Source organism: Toxorhynchites rutilus, chromosome 2 (assembly GCF_029784135.1).
Source record: "Toxorhynchites rutilus septentrionalis strain SRP chromosome 2, ASM2978413v1, whole genome shotgun sequence".
Taxonomy (NCBI): Eukaryota; Metazoa; Arthropoda; class Insecta; order Diptera; family Culicidae; genus Toxorhynchites; species Toxorhynchites rutilus.
In genome coordinates, this window is record NC_073745.1 from 19,269,240 (window position 1) to 19,296,959 (window position 27,720).

At 36.6% G+C, this 27,720-nt stretch overlaps 1 protein-coding gene across 6 annotated transcripts in view; it reads right to left on the minus strand.

Annotated features, from left to right (window-relative positions):
• The window catches only part of LOC129770865 (neurogenic protein mastermind), a 319,388-nt gene that overhangs the window by 197,888 nt on the left and 93,780 nt on the right, over positions 1-27,720 (minus strand). For 5 of the 6 annotated variants that reach the window (XM_055774012.1, XM_055774007.1, XM_055774010.1 and 2 more), the window contains one exon: positions 3,081-4,158. In XM_055774012.1, the coding sequence (XP_055629987.1) occupies positions 3,081-3,584 (504 nt within the window). In that variant the 5' untranslated portion in view covers positions 3,585-4,158. Of the gene's footprint in view, positions 1-3,080; positions 4,159-21,617; positions 21,815-27,720 lie in introns of those variants that run through there. The other variant, XM_055774011.1, reaches the window with a different exon arrangement.

Here is a 27,720-nt window from a genome sequence, read left to right on the forward strand (position 1 = left end):
ACGAACACCATTGTCAAGTAATAAGTTCTTTGCTTCACAGATAGCCACTGTAGCGCGTCCAACATCAATTTAGAGGAAGTGTATCTTAAAGTCAAACGCATAATCTTATTTTGTAAACGTTGCAATCTCGTTAATTGTGTATTGTTTGCATGGAATAGGATCGACGAGCAAAAGTCTATGTGCGGTGAGATCAATGATTTACACAATTTAATTTTACTGTTCACCGTCAATTCTTTTTTCAAACGACACAAAACGCCGTACTTCTTGATGACATTATTAATATGAGACTTGAAAGTTAAATTGTCATCAATGATAACTCCTAGGTATTTGATTTCATTCACGCGTTCTAATGTCTCACCATCTATTTCAAAATTTACGTCAATACTGGAGTTTACTGAAGGAATCAGCATGTATTTTGTTTTGCCAACATTTAATTTCAATTGTTTAAATTTAAGCCACTGAGCCGGAGAATGCAAATCTTCGTTTATGTGATCCTCGGTTTCCTTTATATCCTTAGCTGCGATGAACAGGACAGTATCATCCGCGAACAAATAAATATCACAATATCGTAAAACCCGTCGCAGATCATTTATATCTTCTATATATATAAAAATGGAGTGATGTCTGTCTGTCTGTCTGATTCTTATAGACTCGGAAACTACTGAACCGATCGACATGAAAATTGGTATGTAGGGGTTTTTGGGGCCGGGGAAGGTTTTCGTGATATTTTGAGACCCCTCCCCCCTCTCTAAGGGGGGGCTGCCATACAAATGAAACACAAATTTCTGCATTACTCGGAAATTAACCAAGCAAACGAAACCAAAGTTGGCATGTGAAAGTTTTAGGGTGCAATAAATGTTTCTATGATGGTTAGACAGTCCTTCCCCCACTCAAAGGGGGGGGCTGCCATACAAATGAAACACAAATTTCTGCATTACTCGAGAATTAATCAAGCAAATGAAACCAAATTTGGCATGTGGAGGTTTTAGGATGCAATAAATGTTTCTATGGTGTTAAGATACTCCTTCCCTCTCTCTTAGAGGGGGCTGCCGTACAAATGAAACAAAATTTTTTGCATTACCCGAGAATTAATCAAGCAAATTAAACTAAATTAGGCATATGGAAACTTTAGGGTGCAATGAATGTTTCTATGGTGGTTAGATACCCCTCCCCCCTCTCTTAGGGGTGGCTGCCATACAAATAAAACACAAATTTCTGCATTACTCGAGAATTAATCAAGTAAATGGGCGGGACGAAGTTTGCCGGGTTAGCTAGTATAAAATAAACAAAATGGACCCTAAGACACTTCCCTGCGGCACCCCGAGTGAGTTGTCGATGGGATCGGAACTAGAATAATTAAAACGAGTCTTCTGAGTTCTGTCGCACAAATAGCTTTTGAACCATTTGTACGACATTCCTACAATTCCATTGCGCTCCAATGTTTGTAACAATAAGCGCCTAGAAATTGTTTCAAAAGCGCTTTTAAGATCTAGAAATACCGCAAATATAGTCTATTTCGCCTCGTTATTCTCTTCCCATTTTGCTAACACCAGATTCAGAGCGGTTTCACAAGAGTGTCCCTTTCGATATCCCGACTGTTCCGGTATTAGCAAATTGTTGTTATCTACAAAATGCATCAGCTGGACTTTCACAACAAGTTCTAGTATTTTTTCTAATGTGTGCAACATGTTAATAGGGCGGTACTCTTCGGCTTTATCCGTCCCATTAATTTTGGGGATCGGAATCACAAGGGATCCCTTCCAAACCGTTGGCACGTGCCCAGTTCGTAAAGATTCATTAATTAGGTCCAGTAGATCGTATCCAATGACATGAAAGCAATCTTGTATCACTTTTGCGTTGACATTATCGATACCAGCCGATTTTTGCAATGAAAAACAAATATCTCTTAACTCAGCAAAAGTGATGGGTGAAAAACAATCTAGTCTACAATTGATATTAATCGGCTGTATTATTTCGTCTGGTTCGCTGACCAAGTCAATACTTTGGTTGATCAGCAGAACACTATTGACGAAATAACTGTTAAATTTATCGGCAATAGTTTGGTCTGACTGTTCTTGGCTGCCATACAAATGAAACACACATTTCGGAATTACTCGAGAATTAATCAAGCAAACGCAATAAAATTTGGCATGTGTATGTCTTAGGGTGCAATAAAGGATTCTATGGTGGTTAGAGACTCCTCCCCCTCTCGTAGGGGGTGCTGCCATACAAATGTTGCTGCTATACAAATAAAACATTTCCGCATAATTAAAAAACTATTCAAGCAAACGGAACCAAATTCGAAAAGGAGAGGGGGTCCCATGAAAATAATGCACATATTCCAACCAAACATAACAATTGAACATTTTCGGAAAACTCTGAAGGAAAATGGGAAAATTCGAAAAATTCAATTCGCATGTGTTTTACAACTACATATTGACAAGCGTTGTTAGTCCATTTGATGTTTGCGGTAACGCAATTGATCTTCGTTCGAAAGTGAAAATGGATTTTAATGTGATAAAACGCACTCCTATATCGTCTTCTATCCAAATAAATAAAAATGGATCGCCGAATGTGTTAATAGAAGCAAAACTCGAGAAAGGAGTTGTCCGATTTAGGGCTGTCTTCATACTATTTTCTGTACCAAACATTTATTTCATGTAACGGAGAAACATGTTATTTGCAAGTGGTTGAAAAATCTTGAACGAGAATTGTGTCTGAAAATAATCTGATATTATAATGTCGAGTTTTGGTAGAAGTACTAGGAATTTTATAGTGAAAGGTAATTTTAAAGGGTAGATTAGAAGATCAATCAATGAATAATTCTGCGATTGGACTCATGAACAGTGCTGAGTAAGAAAACGTGGACGTGATAACGAAAAATAAATTTTGGGCGGGACGAAGTTTGCCGGGTGAAAATAGAAATACTTGAGAAAGAAGTACTAGAAGTGAACTAAAAAGTGGTTCAGGATTGACGAAATTCAATCAGCAAATAGGTATAGAGATGTATTCTGATATTTATTAAATTTTTGCATATTTCCAAAAAAAAGTGTTACCAATAAAACAATGTAAGCACTTACCACATGAACACTACTCTGCAAATTGCCGGCAATCGTCGTCTGGGTCGGCTGCTGCTGCTCGGACTGCTTTTTCTCCGTCTTTTTCGGCGCCCGTTTATTGTTAGCCTCGAGAAGCTTCTTCCGCAGGGCACTTGTTTCGGACGCTTGCTGCTCGCAAACCCCACTGAACGTCTGTTCGAACCGTGGCGTACTATCGGTTTGCCTCCGCCGATAGGTCTCGATCCGCCGCTTGAGCCGAGCAAATGCAACCTGTCGTTTCGAGGGGATAAGATCTCCCGGCACTTGTTGCTGCTGTTGCTGTTGCTGTTGGAGGTGAAGATGCTGTTGCTGCTGGAGATGTTGGCTGTTGATCAGCTGCATTTGCTGCTGCTGCTGCAGAGTCAGCTGTTGATTCTGCTGCAAGTGGTGCTGCTGGTGCTGTTGTTGTTGCTGCTGCAGGTGGAGACTGTTCAGGTGATTGGCCTGATTGGCACCCGGAAATACTGGGAGACCTCCCGCATCCATACAGACTTCCAAGTTGGCACTTGTGGTAGCACGCTCGCGAGCGCGTGTTCCACAAACTTATTAAGGCTGGTCAGTCCCCAAGTAGGCCCCCTATGCGCTTCTCTTCCGAAACACGGTCACAACCCGCCTGTCTTCTTCCAGTATTGTACACGGACACACTCGCACACATAGATGCACAGGACACCACACTCGCGCGAGTTTTTTTTTTCTCAATTTTTATCGCAGTCGAACGTCCACTTTCCTGTGACTATGCTCACCCCCAACCGAACACAAACTGCTGTCACAGGGATCACTCATCTTCAACTGCTTCAATCACTGAACGGCAATTTTTTTCCGTTTTCGTCTCGAAGCCACCAACAGAAACAAGCCAGAAGAACATGGCGAGGATTTCGCCGATTTGTATTCACCGTTTTCGTTAGTCTCATCGATTGGATCGGGAGGCAGAAGGCATCACCACTTGGCACGGCTGGCTTATCTCCTCAGCCGACATCTATTGACTACAGTTTCGAGGACTCACGCGAAGGGAGTGGATGGTAGAGAGAGCTAACGACACACATACACACGTTCGCAAGACCTGGAAAATAGGAAATATGACCAAAATTAAAATGATTAATAATCTTGGAAGAAAAAAACAAAATAAAGCGAATATTTGAAGAGGCAAAAATTGACATTTACAGATCAAAGTTGGTTTCGGAGCGGTAAGTTCCGGTTAACTGTTCATTTCGGGGTTATTAGGGGTTATCCATCCTATAGGATTTCGTTCAACGCCGACAACAGGTGTATCCTTTTTTCAATAATGAATGTGGAAAACAATATTTGAAACATTCATGATTTGGGAAGACTGATATTAGAAAAAGTATAGAGTTTTTTTACGAAACAGATGAGTTAACGCAATAGGCAGAACTTCATGAATTAGAGTTTAAAATCAATATACTATTATAGCTTCTGAGCTGAGCCACTCGCAAAGGATGAATAATTTTGCAGACGAACTCTAAACAGGACAATTTCCCTCGTCGGTTTGCCATTTTGACTCTAGCCTTACTTTTGAGAGCGGCATAAGCAAAGATGGCTCGAGAATTTTCAAAAAATATTACTTAGAAACGGTTGATCCAATTGAGTTGGTGTCCTCCGCAATGTTTTAGGTTATTTTTGGAGCAAGTATGGAGAAAGTATGCACTGTTAAAAAAAATGTTTCATTTTTGTTTTATTTCGAAAAAAAAACACTCAACTTTCTCAAAAAGGTGTTTTTGAGTTGTTTTTATATATATTAAATATTTCAGCAGACAACTAATGAAGTTTATTGGACAGTGCGCCAAAATGAAGAAATAATGGACAAAAAAAGTCCATTATTTCTTAGATTTTTGAAAATTGTTGAAATGTTTCTTATACACTGAAGTCGCCTTTTGCGCGGTTTATTACGCGGTTTTCTTTTACGCGGATTTTTTTACGCGTAAATTAGCTGATTAGTAGCTGAGAAATAAAAGGAGAAACGAATGTAATGATTGTACACGGAAACTTCGATATAACGTCACTCGATATAACGTACATTTTACCTCGATGTAACGTACACATTTCCAAAGCGTAAAGGAAAATTTTTTTCAATATTTTTTTCTGATAGAACAATGAATTATCTGTATTGTGATGCTAAAACAAGTTTTGTACCTTCAATCAATCCCGAAATACATTTAGAATCCGGAATGCTGGTTTTGTGATTCTGGATTCTAAATGAATCAATCTTTAATCAACAGTACGAAGGGAAGCATCATGAGAAAGACTGGCTTCGTTTTCTGATTGAAGTTATTCATTAACTTTACTAAAACAGCAACACAATAATGTATTATAGACTACGTTTGTGAGTACTTCATTATGCTTCGATATAACGTACAATTTTGAAAGCGGAATTGTACGTTATATCGAAGTTTACCTGTACCATGCAAAAAAAATCAGTGATTCAATTGTTAGATTATTGGTTGCTTTTTAAACTAATAATTCACCGTTTTTTCGATTTTCAAACGGATTTTGAAATTCACGCAGTTTATTTTTACGCGGATTTTGAAATTAACGCGTTTTTTTTACGTGCCATGTATCCCCCGCGTAAAAAGCGGCTCCAATGTAATTGTTTTCTTTCGATTTTCGATTGTATTAAAGTACGCATGATGTGCAGTCAGAAAGGTGTTCAGAAAAATTTTGCTAAATGCTACCATTCCTATGATACATTGATTTTAAAATAAACTTTACTGAAAATTCTCATCTTTGGGTCGTTTTCGGACGTTTTTCGAATCATTTCAACCTAGAAGTAAATTTTTCTAAACTAGTAGATAATTTTCGACTACAACACTTGAATATGAATAACAAAGAGATATCGTTAATTTTCATGGTATAAGGTTGTGATTAAGAATGTACACTATAGCAAATGTTATTATGTTTTCTTTTATTTTTTGAGAAGAATTTTCTCAGAAAATAATCCTTTGATGTTTGAATTGTTTTAGATGTTGCAGAGCATAACACATATTACTTACTGCAAAGTGGATCGATATAAGAAAAATGGTGGACAAAAACGTTATAAGTTTATAATATTAGGCTGTCAAAAACTCCTGCGGTATTTCCGTGAGGTGTCGTTGTAAGCGCGTAGTTCTAGTTGTATTCATTGTATCGAGTCATACTATAGTTTGTCGGAAAGGTATTTTTGCGCGCTATAATATAGTCCTTGACAGTGTTTTGTTTGGTTAAGTCGTTTGTGAGTTATAGTGTCGCAAATATGGAGCAAAATAAAGAGAAAATCCGACATATTTTACAGTACTACTATGACAAAGGCAAAAATGCATCTCAAGCTGCCAATAAAATTTGTGCAGTTTATGGACACGATACAGTTTCCATTTCCACCGCACAACGATGGTTTCAACGTTTTCGTTCTGGTGTAGAGGTCGTCGAAGATGCGCCAATGTATAATCCATTTAAAATAATGAAATATGTTAACTTGATGAGTATGGTGATTATATGATCTGCTACGGCTATAGGCCACATGCGACCCGAGGGCTCTTCTGGTTGGCCCATCTGGTGTTACTTTATTTTGAACTATTTTTACGTAGGACTACGTCTTTCAGTAATGGTGCCAAGTCAGAAACAGCTCGTTTTTATGAAACAGAAATAGCAAATGTAGTGTTCGTTCTACGGAAGATCTGGATAGAGAAAATGTTGTTATTCAAGCTCCACCCGTACTCAATTTATTGGGCATAAACAAGCCATTCGCTATTGCACAGTTATCATGGTTCATCAGTCTTTCAACTATCGACCAGGCGGAAGCGAGTTTTTTCAAATGACCTTTCTCAAGGCCGAGAGTTTAGTTTGGTTTTCCAAACTGGTCTTTTTCAAGACAGAGGCGAATGAACTGAAAATTTTGAAAGCCGCTATGATCCAAACCGTGTTCATAATTTTTCAACAACAGTTCCCAATACTGACGTAAGATACAGCTACAGTGCAATTTTGTTCGGTGAAGGCGCCGCTTCAATTTTCATGCCGTCTGGTTGAGAGTGCTTCTGTATTTCTGTTACTTATTGAAACGCGAACTACGCGCAAAGCTTTTTCTCATAGTGTAAAAATCTTCTTCATAGCAAACCATTGAAATCACAAAAATCTATAAATATGCTTGGAAGTCAATCGAAGTCAAGTCTAATCAGCAATTGTCGTCGGATAACCGTGAAAGCACTATAAATATTGTACTCGCCATTAGTACGCTACGTGCTTTGGATATAAGGACACAAATGTCGTGCATTGTTTCCCCGAGAACAAGAATGAATCATGAATCGCCTATTTGAAACTGCTTCTACAAAACCCCCAAACCCATCGGTCCACCAAAACTGTCTACTAAAGAGTTATTTCAAAAATATCGTTGCATTCTAAAATAATATCCGAAGTAATTTAAGGGAATTGATTTATATATTTTTTGTTGGATGAGTGCTTCTGTGAATTTGGGAGCGTGTTCGGATTTATTGATGATGATGTTTTGAACTATAGAGGCTTTCCCAGACTCCGAGACTCTCAATTCATTCACATCTATCCCTAAAATAGACCAATTTGAAAACTAAACCAAACACTCGGCCTTGAGAAAGGCCATTTAGAAAGCCTCGCTACCGCTGTCATCTGGTCGCTAGCAGGATAAATCATGAATGAATTATTTTAGACGTTTTTCCGATCCATCAGTTAATTCTGGTGAATTCGAGCTTTATTTCCGGGTAAAAATTGGCGTCAAAGTGCAGCGCACAGCAAGTCGAATGTATTTTTCACCAACAGCCAACAGAAGAGGAGTTGTGTTTCATCAGGACAACGCAAGGCCACATAACTACGAAAGCTCGATCGGGATGTTTTAACCCTTTGCGGTAGGACTTAATATTCCCTTTGAAAGAGTTCCTCTTAGCTTTCCACGCTAATAATACTTTATTTATACCGAGTTATGTTACTTATTGTTCATAGAAATTTCGTATACTTTCGTGAAAAAGACATATCGTATACATTCACTAGACATTAAAATTCATTTAGAAAAAAAAAATAATATGATTTCTTGATGGCTGGTGGCTGAGAGTAGACAAACGACCGCAAAGGGTTAATGCATCCATTATATAGTCCGGATCTGGCACCAAACTATTACATGCTTTTTCTCGCATTGGATTCCTGAGTGATAAGAAATTGGGATCAAGAGAAGATTGTAAAAATCCATTGCTAGAGTTTTTCGCTAATATGGACCAAAATTTCTATGAAAGAAGCATTATGAAACAATCTTTAGAATGGCAACAAATTTTACAACAAAACGTTGAATATTTGACCCAAATCGAACAACCCGAAGCATATTAAAAAAAAGTTTTTGTTTTTGTTTGTTTGAATTTCACGCAAAAGTAATGAATTACTTTTTCCCCAACCTAATATTAGATTATCTTAAATCGATTAAAATATATTTCACAAATTGATTGCTTTTTATTCGTGATTTTATTATTTTATAAATTTACACTATTTGTGTTCACTATTTTTATCATATTGATCCACTTTGCAATAAGTAATATTTGTTTTGCGCTGCAACATTCAAAACAATTCGAACACCAAAAAAAATATTTTCTGAGAAAATTCTTCTCGAAAAACAAAAAATAAAGGTTTGTTATAATGTATATTTTTTTTACACATCCACATACCATAAAAATTACCACATCACTTAATTGATTCAAGCGTTGCAGTCGAGAATTATCTACTTTTGTAAGAAAATTTACTTATAGATTAACTAGACTAACCAGACTCGAAAAAACATCCGAAAAGGACCAAAAGTTGAGAATTTTCAGTAATTTTTTAGTTAAAATCACGATAGCATTTAACAAAATTTTGCCGTCCATCTTTTTGACTGAAAATGACGCGTACTTTCATTAAATGGAATCTAAAAACAATCAGAAGAAACATTTCAACAATTTTTAAAAATCCAACTTTTTTTAAACTATTACTTTTTTTGTCCATTATTTCTCTATTTTCTATTTGCAAAAAGCTTCATTAGTTGTCCGCTGTAATATTTGATATATATATATATTAGAGTGCCAATGGATGTATGAGAAAAAAGTGACCCTTGAATTTTCAAAGCGAACTTGATTAAAAATGTTGATTCCCATGAAAAACTACCCTATGCAAAATATCAGCTCAATCGGACTTCATTTACTAGTGTCGCATAGCGGTCAAAGTTTGAGTTTTTTGAAATCCGAAAAATCACTCAAGGGGGGAGAAAGGAAATCGGGGTTTTCTAAAAAAAAGTTTTGATGCCAAATGTCTTCAAATCTACAAATCAAAAAATCAAATCAAATCTACTGTCATCTCGAATTTTTTTTTTGTCAAAAATCGACTCTTCAGACAAAAAAACGACCAAGCGCCAAGAAGTCAATTTTTGACAAAAATTTTTTTTCGAGATAACAGTAAATCTCGACGTTTCATGCAATTCTAAGACATTTGGCATCTAAATTGTTTTTAAAACCCCGATTTTCTCTACTCCCCTCTTGGAGGATTTTTCGATTTTCAGAAAACTTAAATTTTGACATCTGCGACAATAGTAAATGAAGTAAGAATGAGCTAATATTCTGCATAGTGTATTTTATCGTGCAAATCAACATTTCGCAGGGAGTCCCGTATGAAAAATCGATATGATGATTTTCATTGGCATCCTAAACCATACGTTTTGCCTCGTATTCCGAAAAAAACGACAAAGTCCCACAGCGTCGATTTTTGACAAAAAAAAAGTTCGCTTTGAAAATTCGAGATGTCCATTTTCATTGGTACTCTAATGTATATATAAAAAAATCAAAGACACTTTTTTTTGAGAAAATTTAAGTTTTAAGAGTTGTTTTCGAAGTAAAATAAAAATAAAACTTTTTCTAATAAGAACCTAGAACATTGACACCAAATCAATCGAACCAACTGTTTCTGAGTTATATGTTTTTGAAAATTTTCAAGCAATTTTTGTTTAGGCTCTTCTCAACAGTAAGGCTGGAGTTAAAATGCAAAACCAATGATACAAATTGTCCATTTTGGTGATTGGGAATGGAGTATTTCCAAATGAAATCGACGAATGACAAAACATGAGTATTTTTGATTCGAATGAAAGTTTGTATTCCGTTTGAGTTGGAGGAAAAATGAGTTTCAATAGGGCGAAGCGATTTTAGTAAGAGATATCTTTGATAATTTATGAGTCGAGCCGGAATAATGCCTTAGAAAGAGTCATAGTGTTGATGTTTACACGTGAAAAAAATATACACTGAGAAAAAAAATTAGTACTCTTTTGTTTTATTTACGAAAAAAATTAATTTTCAATATCTAAAATATGTATTTTTTAATATTTTTTTTTAATTTTTTTTCATATAAAATAGAAGTAATATAAAAAATTCAAAAAATGTGTCCAAGATGGTAAAACTATTTTCGATGAACTTTGTGGAACATTGATTTTTTTATTAATTTTCGAACTTGCAATCTTTGTTTGTTAACAATCAATTTTAGCCACAAATGATGAATTCTGCTGTGATTTAAGACAAAAAAGCTGCAATGTTTGAGTCAAATGAAAAAATACAAAAAAATACTTTCGCATTCAAATGCAATCACCCTCCATCTTTTCTGAACAATTCTGCCGTTCTACGGATAGTTGTCCTATGTTACTTTTTGACGATTTTCACTTTTCTTCATAAAACGTTGTTATCCCACATTAATAGAAAATTGACCCCGTTCCTGTTGAATGATTGAGCTGAAATTTGGAACATACATTTAATTCTACTGTCATTATAAAACTGCGTTTTCCATAATCTTGAAAAATTCAATTTGGTCGCCGCAAAAATGGCTGAATGGCTTGAATTGGAGAATACACTACACTATGAACAACATAAATTCGAAAAGGTCGCCGCCACAAAATGGTCGACTATGTATTTTTTGCAATCCCCTCAATATTGGTATCAAATGAAATGATTTGACTAATAGAATACAGTACAGGTCGGGCTCGATTATATACATACTCGATTCTATACAATTTTGGACTCGATTATATTCAGTTTGGATTTTTTTTTATATTTCAAATATGGCTTATTTCATGAAGTGATGTAACCTTTCAACGTTAAGGTGAAGTTTAAGTGGCTATTACATGTACAGTGGGGTAAAAATCGTGATTTTTGAAGATTTTGCTGGAATTTTCACCAGGAATTGTTTATATCGACATTGCAGCCAAATTAAGAAAGATAAAAGTTGTGCGTCAAAGAACAAATTAAGGAACGGTTAAAGAACTTCAATTGATAGAAAAAAATCTAGTTTAATATAAATTTTTAGGATAAAATGCATAATAACAAATTAAAAATTATTTAAGTTTTTTTTTAATCTCAATTATAGTGATTTTCAACTCAATTTGGCTGGTTCGTTACTTTTACTTCCATTTTTGGAAGAATGTCGGGAGTGAGAATTGAACTCGTGACCTTAAGCGTGAGAGGCATGGATGTTACCACTACGCCAGATCGCCTCCACATTAACTTTTAAGTGTTTCATTTTCATCAAAAATCAAATTCCTCTTTTATTTTCAAAAAACGAAAAATACATGCAAAAAAAAATTGTTTTGACTCGATTATCCGGAGGATTCGATTATCCGGAACGAAAAAAAAATCAATACTCTGGATAATCGAGTTCGACCTGTATTTACAATTAAAGCCTAAAATAATGCCACTGCTCTCCACGTTCAAGATGCCATTAATGAGGAAGCGACAATTAAAACTAATTGATAATTGCTGTCATGTCTGCGCGCGTTTACGTTTGGGCGGGGAGAATGATCCCCTACGAGCAAAAAAATAAATAATCTGAACTCACGGTGGCCATCACCACTTTGAGTAAGTAACAATCGTCGCGCGAAAAGGGGCATTACAACAACAAAAAGACAGCTTTTGTGCGAGGGCGCGCACATTTCGCGAGGTGCAAACAAAATCGAGAAGCAGAAAAATACCTAAAACGAGCGAAATACACTCCGAGCCGCCGCCATCAGTGTGTCATTTATATGCGCGATTGCGAGACCTCTTTTCCACTTCTTGGAGCGCGCGCGTTCGCCGTTGTTAGCTTTGGTTATCCGTTAGCCATTCTCTGTACTTCACCCCCGTCAGACATCCCCCCATTGGGCACTTTTTTTTCCTTTGCTGTTGTTATTATTGTAGGGTTACATAAAATGAACCTTCCGTCGCCACTTTCCCCCACGCGTACCAGGCAATACCTTGCCATCGCTTTTGTTGATACCTTCAGCGTCTCGGCAGCTGAGTTCGCGTGTGTCAAGCTTCGTGGGGAGAACTGACAATCATTGAACATGAAAATATGAAAATATTATTTCAAAACACCTTAAATTACTTGTTCCCATTATAATAGAACGGGGCGATCCAATATTCGCCGCAGCATCAAAGTGATGATGAAACCAGTCGACTTCGCGAGCCTGATTTGCGCTGAGGTAGCAAAAATGAGTTTGAAACGAAAATATATACCACATTCTGCGCGCTCAATCATAATAAGTGGGAGGATTTGGGCTCCCGTCTCATCACACATGAGGATCTCTATAGGGCAAAGAAGAGGGTGTCATGTTGCACGAACCCAAAGAAGAAAAAAAAACAAAACAATGAAGCGAAATCTGTTTATGGATCCCACAAGATCAATGTAGCGACGAATATTCAAGGCAAGGCGGTAGATGACATCAAGTCACTAACTATGAGTCACCCTCGGAGAGTACACTGATTTATCATTCTGCGGTGCATAATACCAATGGCTGCATGTGCATTCTTCGGCGAACCGAAGTGGATTCGCTCAAAAGTATCAGCAAATGTACGATTCGTACCGTTGTTGTTATTGCTTCAGAGCGATGAGGACGAAGCTGCAGTGTGTTGATCACAATCGCAGGCAGAACGCAATGTCTGGGTTCTAATTCTTATTCTTCAGTTTGATTTAGACAAATCGAGGCAGGCATAACTAATGTAATACCCAGGTTAATTTTGAAAAAAAAAACTGATACTTTTAGAATAATGTACTGTTTTTTTAATCACTCCCTAGTTCAAAGACTAGTTCTGTTAACTGTAAATAGACATCATGAATATTTCATAGCTGATCCTTTGAAAACAAGTTTTGCACGTTTATAGTACATGTCATGTTTAACAATAAATATAGTAAATATAAAACAGTCATTGTAAAATGCATCAACTAGTACTAGTACTCATCGAACGACAAATTCACCAGAAATGTGCTGAACAAAAAACAATTACCTCAAAGTATTGAAAGATATAACAAAAGCATAGTGAAAGACATACAAAATTGAAAAATATTCATATTTTACTATTTTCATAATAGAATGAAAAATTGTAAATAAAAAAAAACCTCAGAAAATAAAATTCTAAAATTTCTAAAATTAATTTTGGAAAAACATAAATGAAAAGATAGGAGAAACAAAAAAATAAATTACACAAATTCCAAATGAATGTAGCATACACCCAAGTTTTTTTAGGCGGTTTTTTTTGCGCGTTTTTTTACGAGTTTTTTTCACTCGGTACCGCGTTAATTAAAGTAATACCAGTGCAATATCACATCTCATCTCCTTCAGCTCACATTTCTCACTCACTCCCTCAAAACATATTACGGTAATTAGTGCTAGTAACGGAGCTTAGCGCTTATGACGGAAATTAGCTAGCTAGCTCTTTCTTTTAAAAATCTGACTTTTGTTTTTGTAATTATTATTTGTAATTGATTGTATTTGTTTTTTACTGTTTACATGGCTTTGGACTAGGTGGTGCCATATTTTTTTATATTTTTTCTTGAAAGCTGAGGTTTTTTGTACATAAGATATTCAAAAATCAGAGAGGCGTTTTTTTTCGTTTTTGAGTTATGATTTTTCAAAGTTAAACGATGATCCGAAAAATCTTTTTTCCCCTTTTATCCAAAAATGACTTTTTCAATGTTTCAATAATAAATGTAGAACTGATGTTTGTATTCTAATCAAACGGTTAAATTAATCATAACGATTTAGAAAAATATACATCCTAAAATTAGTTGAATATATATATATATATATATATATATATATATATATATATATATATATATATATATATATATATCCTTTATTAAGATATATTTTTCCTAAATGTTTAATCATATATTTTCTTTCAAAAACTTTCAACATATCATGTACAAAAAATAGCTTTCATAAAATTATATGAAAAGAGTACCACAAGCTCGAAACCTCAGTAACCTTACGGAGATCCCGGTCTGGAAAATCGAAAAAAAAATGAATTTTTGTTTTGACGTAGAACTACGTCTTTCATTAAGGGTGCCAAATCAGAAAACAGGTCACGTTTTTATGAAATAAAGTTAACGTTGATAACTATTTTTGTCGCGAACGGATTTTGGCGATTAACAAAGTAAACGAATCGGAAATTCCCTAAGATTTGTTTAATATGCTATACATTAGAATCTCCTGATTTGTAAATGGTTAAAATACACATAAACTTTAAGTATTTCCATTTTCCCATACATTTGTTCTGTCCATTTGTGTGCTTTCCCGAACAGAGCTGTCAATAACGAGCAACTTATCGACGAGCAGCGAAGGGGAAATCGTAGAATTCAAAGTCTCCGTGAACAAAGGAAAAGAAGAACAATGAAGGGGAATACTTGCCTAGAGTATAAACAGTGGATCTCGCTGAGGCAAACTTTCATTCGGCATCGGACTGTTGAGCAATCCAGTTCACTTCGCTTTCGTTGCGCTTCGATCTAACATTGGACCCCACCAGTGGTAATCCACTGGTGGTAATCGTCGTGTGGTTTTTTCAGTTCGTTTTTCGCGTTATTCGTATCGTGTGTTTTTCTTTCCACGTCATAAATTGGACGCTTCGCGTAGTGTGTTATGAGCAAGAAGAAGAGGAAGGCTAGCTCGAGCACTGCAGAAAGCGAACGCATTGCCAGGAGCAATCAAATTTCGAGGCAAGCGTCATAATGCAAATAATGCAAAATGATGAGAAGTATTAATATTCCTAGTAGTTTCAAGCCACCAATATATGGCTCTGTATGCGTGCTATGGCGAACACTTGTTTGGCGCTTGGTTTACGTTGTACGAACGATGCCTAGAGGTGCAATTCCACTGAGGCAATACTAAATAACATGTAGCATGATATTTGAAACTTGCATGTGTTGTCATTGTTGTTGTTTCGTCCCGGTGGCAAAGATATATTGATGCAGTTATGAGATATGGAATAATGATGCTGTTGCAACATGTATATAAACGACATGAAATTAATTGCGACATATGATCAGCTAGTGTATTGTTCTGCGAGGACAAGAATGAATCATCAATCAATTATCGTCAACTGATTCTGCAATGAAAAAACATTTCAGAGATTATTCTACTAAGCAGTTGTTTCTAAAATTTCACTGCACTATAGAATAATATCCGAATGTATAAACAAGCGACTTATATAAAATAACAGCGTAGTTTTACGTCATCAATGCGGTCGTATCTTGGACACAATCTCCTATATTTTTGTTTTGCTTTTTTGGGAAGCTCGTGCCCTCAGAAGGTCTGTCCTAAAAGGATTTTTCGATATTTGATATCGTTGGGAAGTTACAGCCAAAAGTATGAGGTCTCCTCATGGAGAATAGTAAAATAGGAAAATAAAATACGAATTTTTAAACGTGTTTTTCTCGAAACCATGTTATTTCAACTGGTAGTATTGATATCTCAGGAACTACTCGACCGATTTGGCTGAAATTTTTTATCAGCATTTAAACATGAGTTATCTAAGGGGTGTGAATGAATTATCGTAGTGGTTTTTTTATATCTCATTTTTTCGGTTTTTTAAAAATCGCTATTTAGAGATTTTTGACGTAGGACTACGTCTAACCGGAAGATATGGGGGGAGAAATGGAAATCTAGGTACTGAACAAGTAGGAAAAAATGCAAGATTTGGAACGCTTATAACTCGAGCATTTCTCAATAGATCGCAAAGGTTTTTGCATCAATTGATAGGAAATATATCTACGCATCTATCATAATGAATAACATTTCATTTTTCTTGAAATAAATAATTGAATAATTGTGAAATATCAAGCATTGTCCAAATGCACTATGTGCCCATTTTTGATTGGTCCATTTTGTGCTCCTCAAATCGTACCGACCAAAACGGGCAACCAGAGCAGCAGCGAAATAGAATGAAGAACGTTTGGAAAAGAAAAAGAAAAAAATGAACGAAACACTCTCACACATGCGTAATTCTCGAGCCAGCCATTCAGCTTAAAAATCCCCGCTCCGCTGCCGGTTCGCATCACAACACATCAACAAACCAACCCAAGCAACCATGTCTGGACATGGCAAAGGAGGAAAAGTGAAGGGAAAGGCAAAATCCCGCTCGAACCGTGTTGATCTGGAGTTTCCCGCAAGGGTAGCTAGGCCGACCGCGTTAGTACCAGTGCACCAGTCCACCTAGCCGGCGTTATATAGTTTCGGCCGCCGAAGTGATCGAGTTATTTCAGAGTTCAATTTTCACCAATTCTTAAATTGTTTCCAGATTGAAAGTACAGTAATTTACAATTAGTTCGACATTTAGCTAATTGAACGGACATGTAATGCGACATATTTAGTTGGGCATTTTTGTAAACATAGAGATCCAAATTATGACCCCACATTCAAAGTCGACACTGTACCACTGTCATCGCAAATGTTCAATTACAGGTTAAAATCGCCTCCAATGCGACACTGAGTGGTGCTTCGGCACGTCGCATTGAATAAAATTTACTGTACAACATGTCACAAAGCTGGATGGGAAGAAATTTTCCAACTGTGAAAGCTGTGGCGAGTGGCAACAAATCGCTAAACAGGAAGGTTTAGCCGAACAAGATGGGGATATCGAGTGATAACAAAACAATAAACTCTTTAGATTAAAGATGATTTTGTGGTCCTGAAAAGGACCCTTTTTGGGTTTGCTTCCGAATTAGCAGTCGGAAAACGCTCTTTAATTGGAGCTGGTATACTTCTTCACCGCTTTGGTACCTTCGGAAACCGCATGCAAGTTCACCGGGCAGCAACAGACTGATTGCGATCTGAATTTCCCACGCCGTAATGGTTGACCGCTTATTGTAGTGGATCAGACGCGATGCTTCCGCTACGATACGCTCAAAGATGCATTGACGAAGCTCATGACGCTCATCGCCTTCGATGAGAAACCGGTGTCGGAATGATTCTGATTCAGCACCTTTAGATGTAGATAGCATACGATTCCTTCTCCTTCTTCTTGTCGGTTTCCGAGATATTCTTCTGTGCCGTGCCGAACTTTTTGGCGGCTTTTCCACTATTCCACTTGTCTTCGGTGCCTTCGTGTTTGTTAGAAACAACTGCATGTGAATCTAACGAGCGAACAAATCGTAATGAATGTATTTTTTTTTTGCCATCGCTGCCTTTTAACGCTCATTCGTTCGTCTCGTTGGACTCGCCCCTTTGGCTGAGTCTGCCGATTTGTCTCTATCCTGTGAGCCTGTACCGCTAAAGTACAAAACGCGCGGATACGCTGAAAAATATATCATTCTTTTAAAAACCGTAAATCAGTGTGGTTGTATGGCATCGTTTCACATCACATCGCATCAACGGATTGGTGCCGGAGCACCAGTATACCTAATACCGGTTATATAATTTCGGCCGCCGGAGTGCTCGAGTTGGCTTGCAAAGCTGCTCACGACAATAAGAAAACCCGCCTACAGAACAGATCACATTCGGTTCGGTGGCAACAACTAGTTTCAGCGAGTGGCAAACGCAATCGCAAAACAGAAGCAGGTAGAAGAAGGAAAAAGTTTGTTTATACAGACTGCTTTGGTGGCAAAACCAGCCACCGTAAAACACGGCGCTTTTCAGGGCCATGAAACCTTTCAAAGAAGAGTTATTAAAAGTTTTTCACAATACCAATGCATTCTAAAGTGACATAATATGACATAGATTATAAACTGATTTATTTTGTTTATGCTTGTTCTTGAAGATATTGGTGGTTGGGGTCTTTTAAATTGATCATTCAGTTTTCACAAACCCATGCATGGTTTCCGAATTAAAAGAGGCTTCAAATTACAACACATTGTATGCAGGATGGCATTAACGAATTATCTCGGTAGCAAGAGCTGCTTTCTTTGGTTGATAACTGATGTTGAAAATTGACTAACATTACATCTGCAATGTATAGAAAAATAACTAAGGAGCAACATGATGAGCTATGTATTTCCTGTTATCCGTCCCTGTATTTACTGTTGGTTTTTCAGAACGCTTATAGCTCGTTTATTTCTCGACAGATCGTAGAGTTCGTCTCCAAAACCTCAGTTCTTTTTTTTATTTTCATTTACTTTGTTTGCGGAGACTACAAATCTTACAATTCATTCGTCTCCGAAACACGGAAACAGTTTAAGGTACGGTAATGTGCTCAATAGTGAAATATATGATAGTGAATGAGCTGATGACCACCTATGCATCCCCTATCACAGCCATCATTTTGATTGTACGATATGTGCATACCCCGAAAGATGCCCGGCGTTGAACATTTAATAAGTACAAAGCCTTCGGAAAAAATCAAGAATCAACTATAAGACAGTGAGAAAAAATTGAGAAAGTTTATAAAAAAACGCAAAAACACAACACCAAAGGTTCTTTTCATAACCCCCAACATGTTCATAAAGAGTAAACAGTAAACTAATCAATTTTTCAGGTAGATAGGTAGGATTCACGTAGGAGAAGAAAATAAAATAATATATTTAAAATATATATTTAGCATAAGCTGTCCCCTTTGTATAGTCCTACGTCACTCCGGTTATGTCCCCGACATTACCCACCCGTCTTTTTTATGGAAAATATCTAATTTTTAACAAAAATAGCCGCCTTTTTGGCAATTTTTCGAATTTTCAAAAACCCCTATGTAACGCTCTTAAAGTTTCAAAATATTCATTGGAATTCGTTCTGTGTCATCCCGTTGCTTCACAACCGATACCACCAGCAAGGTACCGATTTTCAGACAGCATTTACGCCTCCAGGTGTCAACAGCTTCATAATCATTATTCGTGCACGTAAAAAATGTAAAATACATCTTCAAATATACCTTAAACAATAACCAAAATACACGAACACTTCACTTTATTCGTAACATCCGAAAAAAATTCACGAAAATTCATTATTTTCCGACCTGCCAGACAGGGGTCTCCTCTTAATAATTTTTATTCAAAATAGACATTTGATATGCAGCTTATTGGTTTTTCTAGAAAGTTCAATGGAAGATACTTTACTTTCATTGTACTTTTTCTTTACTTTCATTTTTCATCAAAAAAAATGTTTTAAACACTCCTAAAAATATATCTGAAGGTTGGAGCGATCAAACTTTATACGTATTCATGTATTGTTCAATATGACGTCAAAGGAGCGAAATCATAAAAAGGGGGATAAATATTGCAAAAAAGGAAAAAAAAACTTTTTTTTTATGTGTAAAATATTCAGTATTCAAGAAGTTATACAAACAGCTAGAGTCTCTTTGGCAGTGTTTGGATTTCGGTCAATATTGAATGATACACAACGTGTCATGCAAGTAACTTCTCACGAACATATAACCAAATATGAGTGGATCATCCAGATACTTGTATGAATGACAGTAATCACTTGTGTTACACTAAATTATTGAACCAAGAGAGGAACGAAGGTTGTTGATTGCATATCCGAACTGTACCAAACATCGCACACCATTTTCGAAGCCTACAAGTTTGAACCGTATATATCGCCCCGTTCTACCATAGCGAAAACCACTGCACAGACAAGTGCAGAGCGAGAAGTGATACAAGAAAAACTACATCATCATTCGGTCAGCATTTGCGGAGAGCAGCGAATGGGAAAAGAGCTAAAACGAGAGAGTTTTTGTTTCTCACTGGAGCGGTGTGGCTAGTAAAACTATGCGGTCTATATGAATATATGTATATAGGGGAGATGGGGGTAAGACGGGCATGTTAAGGAAAACTTCAGTTGTATCTTTGGAAACTCATGTTTTCAAAAATTTAAAAGCAGTTTCTTACAGTTCAATATAGTGGTTTTCGAAATAACTGGCCAAATTTTTTTATAAAAATGTGTTTTTCCATGTTTTTTACTAAAAATAAAGCAAGCCGAAAAGTAGAACTTTTTTTATCGGTGCGGGTATAATAGACATGTAGTGGAGGGGATATGGACAGTGTTCATAATATACGAAGCGTAGCGATAAACCTGCTCGCGAGAGGAATAATTGCACTCTCTCTCAGTGTTTGTGCGTCCAGTAACTGGAATAGAACAAACAGAGAAAGCAATATAAAAAGGACTTCAATATTCTTCCCTTCACTTTCCATCATGCATTGGATGTGATTATGGATATGACTGTCCATTTCAACCCCTCTAATGCTTAATATAGAAGCCGGAAAAGTCACATCCACACGCGGAATCATGTTCGATTTTCGGTTTTTGTTTCTCTATTCCGCTCTTGATCAGTATTCATTGTCATAGGATGGTTTTAATATTATAAAATCGCATGTAGAAGGGTTTCCCATCAACAGAAATTTTAAATTCAAAATGCAACTATACAAATCAACCACCTGTCCATTATTCCCCCACTGTCCGTCTTACCCGCGGCTCCCCTAATTGTATTGTCGCTTGTTATTTTTACTTTCACGAATGATTCAATGATAAAAAATATCTTCTCTGATTTAACATTCAACTAAAACAACTACAAACTGTAATTATGACTCACCAAGTACTTCCAATAGGTCAGCCAGCATCATGCTCCAATCGAGAAATAAACAAATCAATCCGCGCTCAATTAGTACATGACTCAATAACAGCATCAACGACAACGTCGGATTCATAGTGAACAACATAATTTTCGCAACAATCACCGACGCAATCCGAATCTAAGAATACGATCGCTGAGCGATAAACAGTCCTAAAACATGAGTTAACCTCAACTGTTTTAATGCTACGGAATAGCTGGTTTAAAAATCAAGGATATCGTACTGTTTATTTTTGTTCCTTGTCGATCTAAATAATTTGTATATATGAATTAAATTTATTTCCGAAGTTACGTCAATTACATGTGAGCGCAGCATAAGGTTGTACAACTAATTGCATGCTTTTTATTGAGTGCTACTTTTATAAATTATTTCTGTTTGCAAGTTTTTTAGTAGAAATTCCAATAATAATCAATGTTTTCAATTTAAAAAAAAATCGCACAAAAGACAATGTTTTTCCATCTTAGCTAATATATTTTCAAATGAGGATAAATAATCACTGTTTTCATACAGTGTCTAACAAATAAATTTTTTTTTTACCATTTTACTTTTAGGGCGTTTTAGTTAGAAGTTTCGAGAAACTAATTAGTTCATTATTATAGAAGAACAGTTACCAGACAGTAATAATATGTTTTGAGCCAAATATAAATGCACAAAATGAATAATCAATTAATGTTATCAAACAAAATAAACAAACCAAACACTCACGATGTTCTCACTGTTCTCAAATACTCTTCCACTAGTTAAAACCCCGCCGCAAAAGTACTGGAACAACACCGAATCGGGGCTGTTTGTCAACAGAGCACAGCAGGCAAGCGGTGAACTGATCCAGCGGCGCTTAGTGGTGACACAAAAGTGGCGAAATCGTAGCAATAACAAAAACAAAAATATTGCACACACATCTCTCACGTCTGCTTGGACGCCGCCGTCAAGCTGAAGTGATCAGTGGGGAACAACAACCGCGTCTCTTACCTCTAGTGAGGCGAGCAATTACGCTATCACCCACTGGTGGCCCACGGCAGGGGTGCCAGAATTTTGGGGCACAATTTTGTGGATCGATGGTAGCGGGGAATGATTACTGTTAGCTCGCTTGGGTAGTCAGCAATACAATTAATTCTAATCATGCACTCTTCATTCACAAATACAATAAAATATAGAAAGAAATAGCAAAAATGTGTAATGCAATGGTTTTATATCACAACCATACATACAAATCTTACTGATATCATATGAATATTTGCACGGGTCTAATGACCCGTAGCGCTAGTTAGGGCAGATTACATATATTTCTCAGTAAAAAAAAATACAAAAGAGGAGTAAACACTGAAAAATACATTCTATGTATGTGTTAAGAAAAGTAGTGTAGGCAAATTATGTTGTGACAATGTAATTCGCAATAAAATTTTGACTATAAGCTTAAAATGGGTCATTCGAACCCTCGTGGTAGGTTTAGTGTTAAATTGTTTTTTTATCTTGCGTCTCAATTTTTTCCTCATTTCAACGTCCACGAATGTTACCGTGGAGGTCTATCTCGTAGTTAACAAAACACTAGATCACAGTATTGTGGTTATATTTTGTTCCACTTCAATCCACAATTAGCAACGCATAAAAAGAACAATAATGTGTTTTTGTGCAAAAATACAGAAGAGCTCTCCACAAGACGGAACCGCATGAAAATCGACTAAGTGCTAATGCAAATGCAGCGTTCGTTCTACAGACATTGTGGAGAATGGAAATATTGCTATTTAAGCTCTGTCCGCGTTCAACTCGTTGGATATAAACAAACCGTGCGCGATTTTAAAGCAAGGTCTCGATCGAGCCATCGAAAACAACATTTTTCCCTTATGTTGATATCACTCACAGAGGTTGTCGTTCAAATATATTGAATGATATGGAAACTAGCAGTTCCGTTCCAAACCGAGTAATACGTGCGTAGAAGACCTACTTTCAATATCCACAAAGATACATAGAAGCAAACATATCTACGAGCCGAGCGATCATTTCTCGTGTCCGACTATTCATCCTGTATTTCCTCGGAAAGATTAGCCACATTCAGGTAGGTACATAACGGATTACAGACAAAAGAATCAGTTATGCTCTTGTCAGTTCGGGAAGTTACCACAGAAACTGCCTATGCAAGTAGTTTAGGTGGACAATAATTTCAAAAAGTTGATGGGTCTGAGCGGGATCTTGACATAGGACTGTGATTGTGTGTAGTAATTGTATTTAAATTGAGTTTTTCATTGTTCAAAATCTGTATTTTTTTTCTCTTTTGATTCATCAAATGGATGCCCTGGAAAAACCGTTTCCTGTATGTACTTGTATCCTTTAAACGGGTTAGATGACAAAACGTGGTAGAATTCGGTACCGCATTCTGTTCAAAAATACCATTAAAGCCATTACTACCCTTTTCATCTGTTTATTCAGTCATGCAGAAAAATACAAAGAGTCATCATGTATCATATTTAAACACAAGTCTAAATAGTTAAGACCTACAAAAATATAAGCCTGAGTCAAATCAATCTATAACTACAAAAATATATTATACATAAAAATAGCATTATCTCCTTCGTTACCACGTTATCCGGAACGTTGTTTGAAATAACTTTATAGCCCTGTAAGATCGCGACTACTCAAGCTATCATAATCTGATTTACGTGGGTATACCCTTTCGATCTTATAAATCAGCAGCCATTCAAATTCATTAATTGCATTTTCACATAGCCAAACAACATACTCGATATTATGGCCTCCTGAACCACAATTACACAAATTGTTAGTAGTGAGACCTACACGATAAAAACATGAATTGAGCACAAATTGATTGGACAACATACAATATAATATAAGGTTAATGCCTATTATCGGTAAATGGAGAATAATTTATTTTACGCATCAACTCACATTATGAGCTAACGCCCGAATTTAGGCAAAAAGATTGCTCGTTGCGTCGGAGAGGAAGCGAATGGATAGTGCAATCGAAAGAAAACATACCCAATTAAATCGTCAAATTGTTATATTTTTTTTACTATATTCACTGTTTATGTTTCAAGCAAAAATAATTCTGGATAAATTTCCTGTCTAATGATATATAACACAACATATGTCGCAACAACCATTTTGAGTAATATGCGTTTGAAAACTCTTAATAAATCGTTACATTTTTCGTAGATTGACCCCCCTATATAGAAATCAAAGACATAGTCCTATGTCAAAACACAGATTAGTGCTTCGTCCTTGAAGAAGCAGCGTATGAAGGCGTAGAAAAAAGAGCCTTCTGATCAGGATTCATTTCATTGCACATTTCCTTGAATGAACGAGTATTCGCAGGTTCAGATTCGACGTAGGGAATAATATAATCCTTTTGCGGTCATATGTTTGCTTTCAACCACCACAGCACGCAACCATAATAATCTTATACTTCATTCGAACATGTATCAGTTTCACTTTTCTCAAACGAACTAGGATTCGGTGATCTTTTTAAAAAGATCGATCTTGTCGGATAGATTTTCCAAACGGAGTAGGGATCGATCCACTGATTAAATCGGTACCAAAGAATCGATCTTTGCCGAATAGATCTTTTAAAAATTAAAAGCTTTTTTTTCGATTTATCTGCTTATTCTATATGAATATCGTATTTTCTGTAGACAGGAAATACAAACTTCTTATTTCTATTCAAACATCTCAGCATGAAGACCACAGTCACAGGGCAATTATCCCATACCGGCAGGCAGTGGTTTTATTGAATAAATTAATGGGAGAAGCATTATTAGAAAACCGCCCAGAACTCAGCTGACAATGATCCCATAAAAGCCAATCGTGCCATACATCTGCCATTTAGTCGAAGCCGATTCTTGATTTTGGCACCAGTTTGATGTCAACATAAGGTTCAGTGATCCTATGCACAACTGGTTACAATACATCCCCTCAGTCCCCTCAGCTAGTTCTGGCTCTGGCTCTGGCTCTGTGGCCTTTGTGAGATTAAAATTCGATATATACCGAAAAACAAATCTACAAAAAAAATTCTAAGATCGAAAGCGAAAATATCGATTTTCTCGAGTACAAAAGATCGACCCAAAAAACGGAAATCGGAATGGAAAAGATCGATCTTCTAAGAATCAATCCGAGATCGCCCAATCCTAAAACGAACCTTAATGTCTAGTGAACGAGTTCACGAAATATTACGGAGCTTCTATGAATAATGCATAACTGTACTCGATATTAGAGGTAGCATCAACTAGCAATATGAAACAAAAAACTGTTTTAAATTGTTCAAATTTGAATGCAAATTAATATTTCATTTTGAACACGCGGCTCTGTCCGTTATTAATTTTTTTTTATAATTTTGTCGATATTGCCACTAAACATCATCATAATAATATGAAATTAATATCAGACCTGATTGTTTTTAACACTCACAAAATAAACCTTGATACAGAAATATTGATTTTTATTTTTTTATTTAAGTCATTTATTTTTACAGTCTCAGTTACATAGGTTTAAAGGAGCCGAACTCTTAGCTATACTTTTATTAGTATATATCAACATGTTTCCTTAAATCTAGGGTTAATAAAGTAGGAAACCGATTACTCGCGGTCGACTCGAGATTAGAAGGGTGACATAGTTTCTTTTGGAAAAGGAGGGGATATAAGGATATAAGGATATAAGGATATTCTTATAATGAATTTTTCCACATTCCTCGTCAGTATACGCTCGTAAGTTGGCAGCGCATGTGGAGTGGTGATGAGTTCGGTCGTTGGTTACACACGATTATCCCTAAGGTCTCGACGAGTGCATGGTTCAAGGGATTGAATGTAGGTCGTGATTTCATTCGCGTGATATCTCGGCTTATGTCCAATCACTACAACCTAAACGCGCATCTCTATCGTATTGGGCTCGCAGCAAACAATCTTTGTGATTGTGGCGATGGCTACCACGACATCGAGCATGTTGTCTGGTCGTGTATCCGGTTCCATGCTGCTCGCTCTCAGCTCTCTAGAGCACTGAGAGCACAAGGCAGACAATCGGATATCCCCGTCCGGGATATCTTAGGTAGCTGTGATCTTGATCTTCTGCTCCATCTATACCTGTTCCTCAGAAACGCCAATGTCAACGTTTAATGATGTTTCCTTCGTTGTGTCCCTGTTTCATATCCCTCCTATCCGACCTATAAACTTTTACTTAGTCGCGGCAATACATACACACACTCTTTACAGATACACGGGCCAAAGGTTGTGCAGTCCACTGATCATTCACCAAGAGCCAAAGGTTGTACCGCTCATGACAACTCTACACGAGCTGATGATTGCGCCGGTTAGTGACCATTCTATCCTGGATTCCTCGAGTCGAGAAAGACGCACCACGCTAGATATGGGGTACAGACTAGGGGGGCGTTGCTGATTAATGGTCAGCTGCACCCCAATAGGAGGTATCCCATGTCGGGCACACGTACAGAGCATCGAAGACTGCAACATACCAATTGTGAGAACACTTGTAATACTAACCTCGAGTCAACCGCGAGTAATCGGTTACATATTACTAACATAGTCTAAGCAAACATTGTCAAAATATTGAACTCCCGGCCCCGTTAGGCTGACGCCATATGAGCCTTAATAAAATATATATTTTGGATCAAAAAAAAAAATAAGGATATTGTACAATGTTCACACTCGCATTCACACTCACGCTCATCATACTCAATTCTTAAATCTATTATTATATCTATTATGTATATACCTTTCAGTTTATTCTATAGTTAGTCAGAAGGGAAACAGTCGCTCGCGAAGGAAAAAAAAGGGAGAGGATAAGGGTGTACGGACAATCACACACGAAGATTGATAATTTTAAGGAAAACATATATTAGGGACATGTAATCGAGGTCTAACCGAGCCAACACATCTCTCACCGGTACATAGAAATATTGATTGATGAATTTTTATTTAAAAAGTTTGTTTATTCCTTCTGAAAATCTGTTATTATTTTCGTTTAGCAATCACAGATTTTAATGTCATCAAGGCGGATACTATGGTACCAACAGGATCTTCCTGGCATATCAATTAATCATAAAACGACCCCCTTTGATGCTCCTTAATTTTTGTTCAGAAATTCTGTTTTGCTACCTAGCAAAGGAATTAAGAAATTAATCTCAGATACGCCCCGACAAAATGTTCGTCTCGAGAATTCTTTGATGCGTTTGTCTGAAACATATTGTGTGTGGCCGGATTAAATCCAAGAGCCGAGTACCAGGGTTGCCATAATAAAATCTGTGTTTTTGGTCTGAAAAAATCTTTTCATCCAAGTTTATTCCCGAAAAATCTGTATTGAAATCTGTATTAAACTTATAAGTCCAAAGCATAAGCATAACTTCAGTTTCATTGATTGACATATTTATTGTAAATTTGAAGTTGTTAATGGTATCCACAGAGTGGTAATTCACACAGTTACCGTAATGCTTCTGAATCCAGATGGCTTTTTATTGCGGACACTTTTTCATTATATTCAATATCATACCAAAACCATAACATCTTTTGCATGTTGAATTAATGTGACTAATAGTTACTATTGTATCAATATAGTGTAGTGTCAAGTATTATTGACAAAACTGGCAAAACTGTTCACAAAAAATGGCAAAAAGCGAAACAAATACAAACAACCATGTCCGAAATGAAAAGCACATTCAGAAGAAGCTTTTGAATCCGGGCGGATCAACGTAAACGATGAAATATCTTATTGAATAAGTTGCATAAGAGTATCCGGAATTAAAAGCAAAAGTGTCCGGATACGAATCACGGCACAATGAAGAAATTTGATA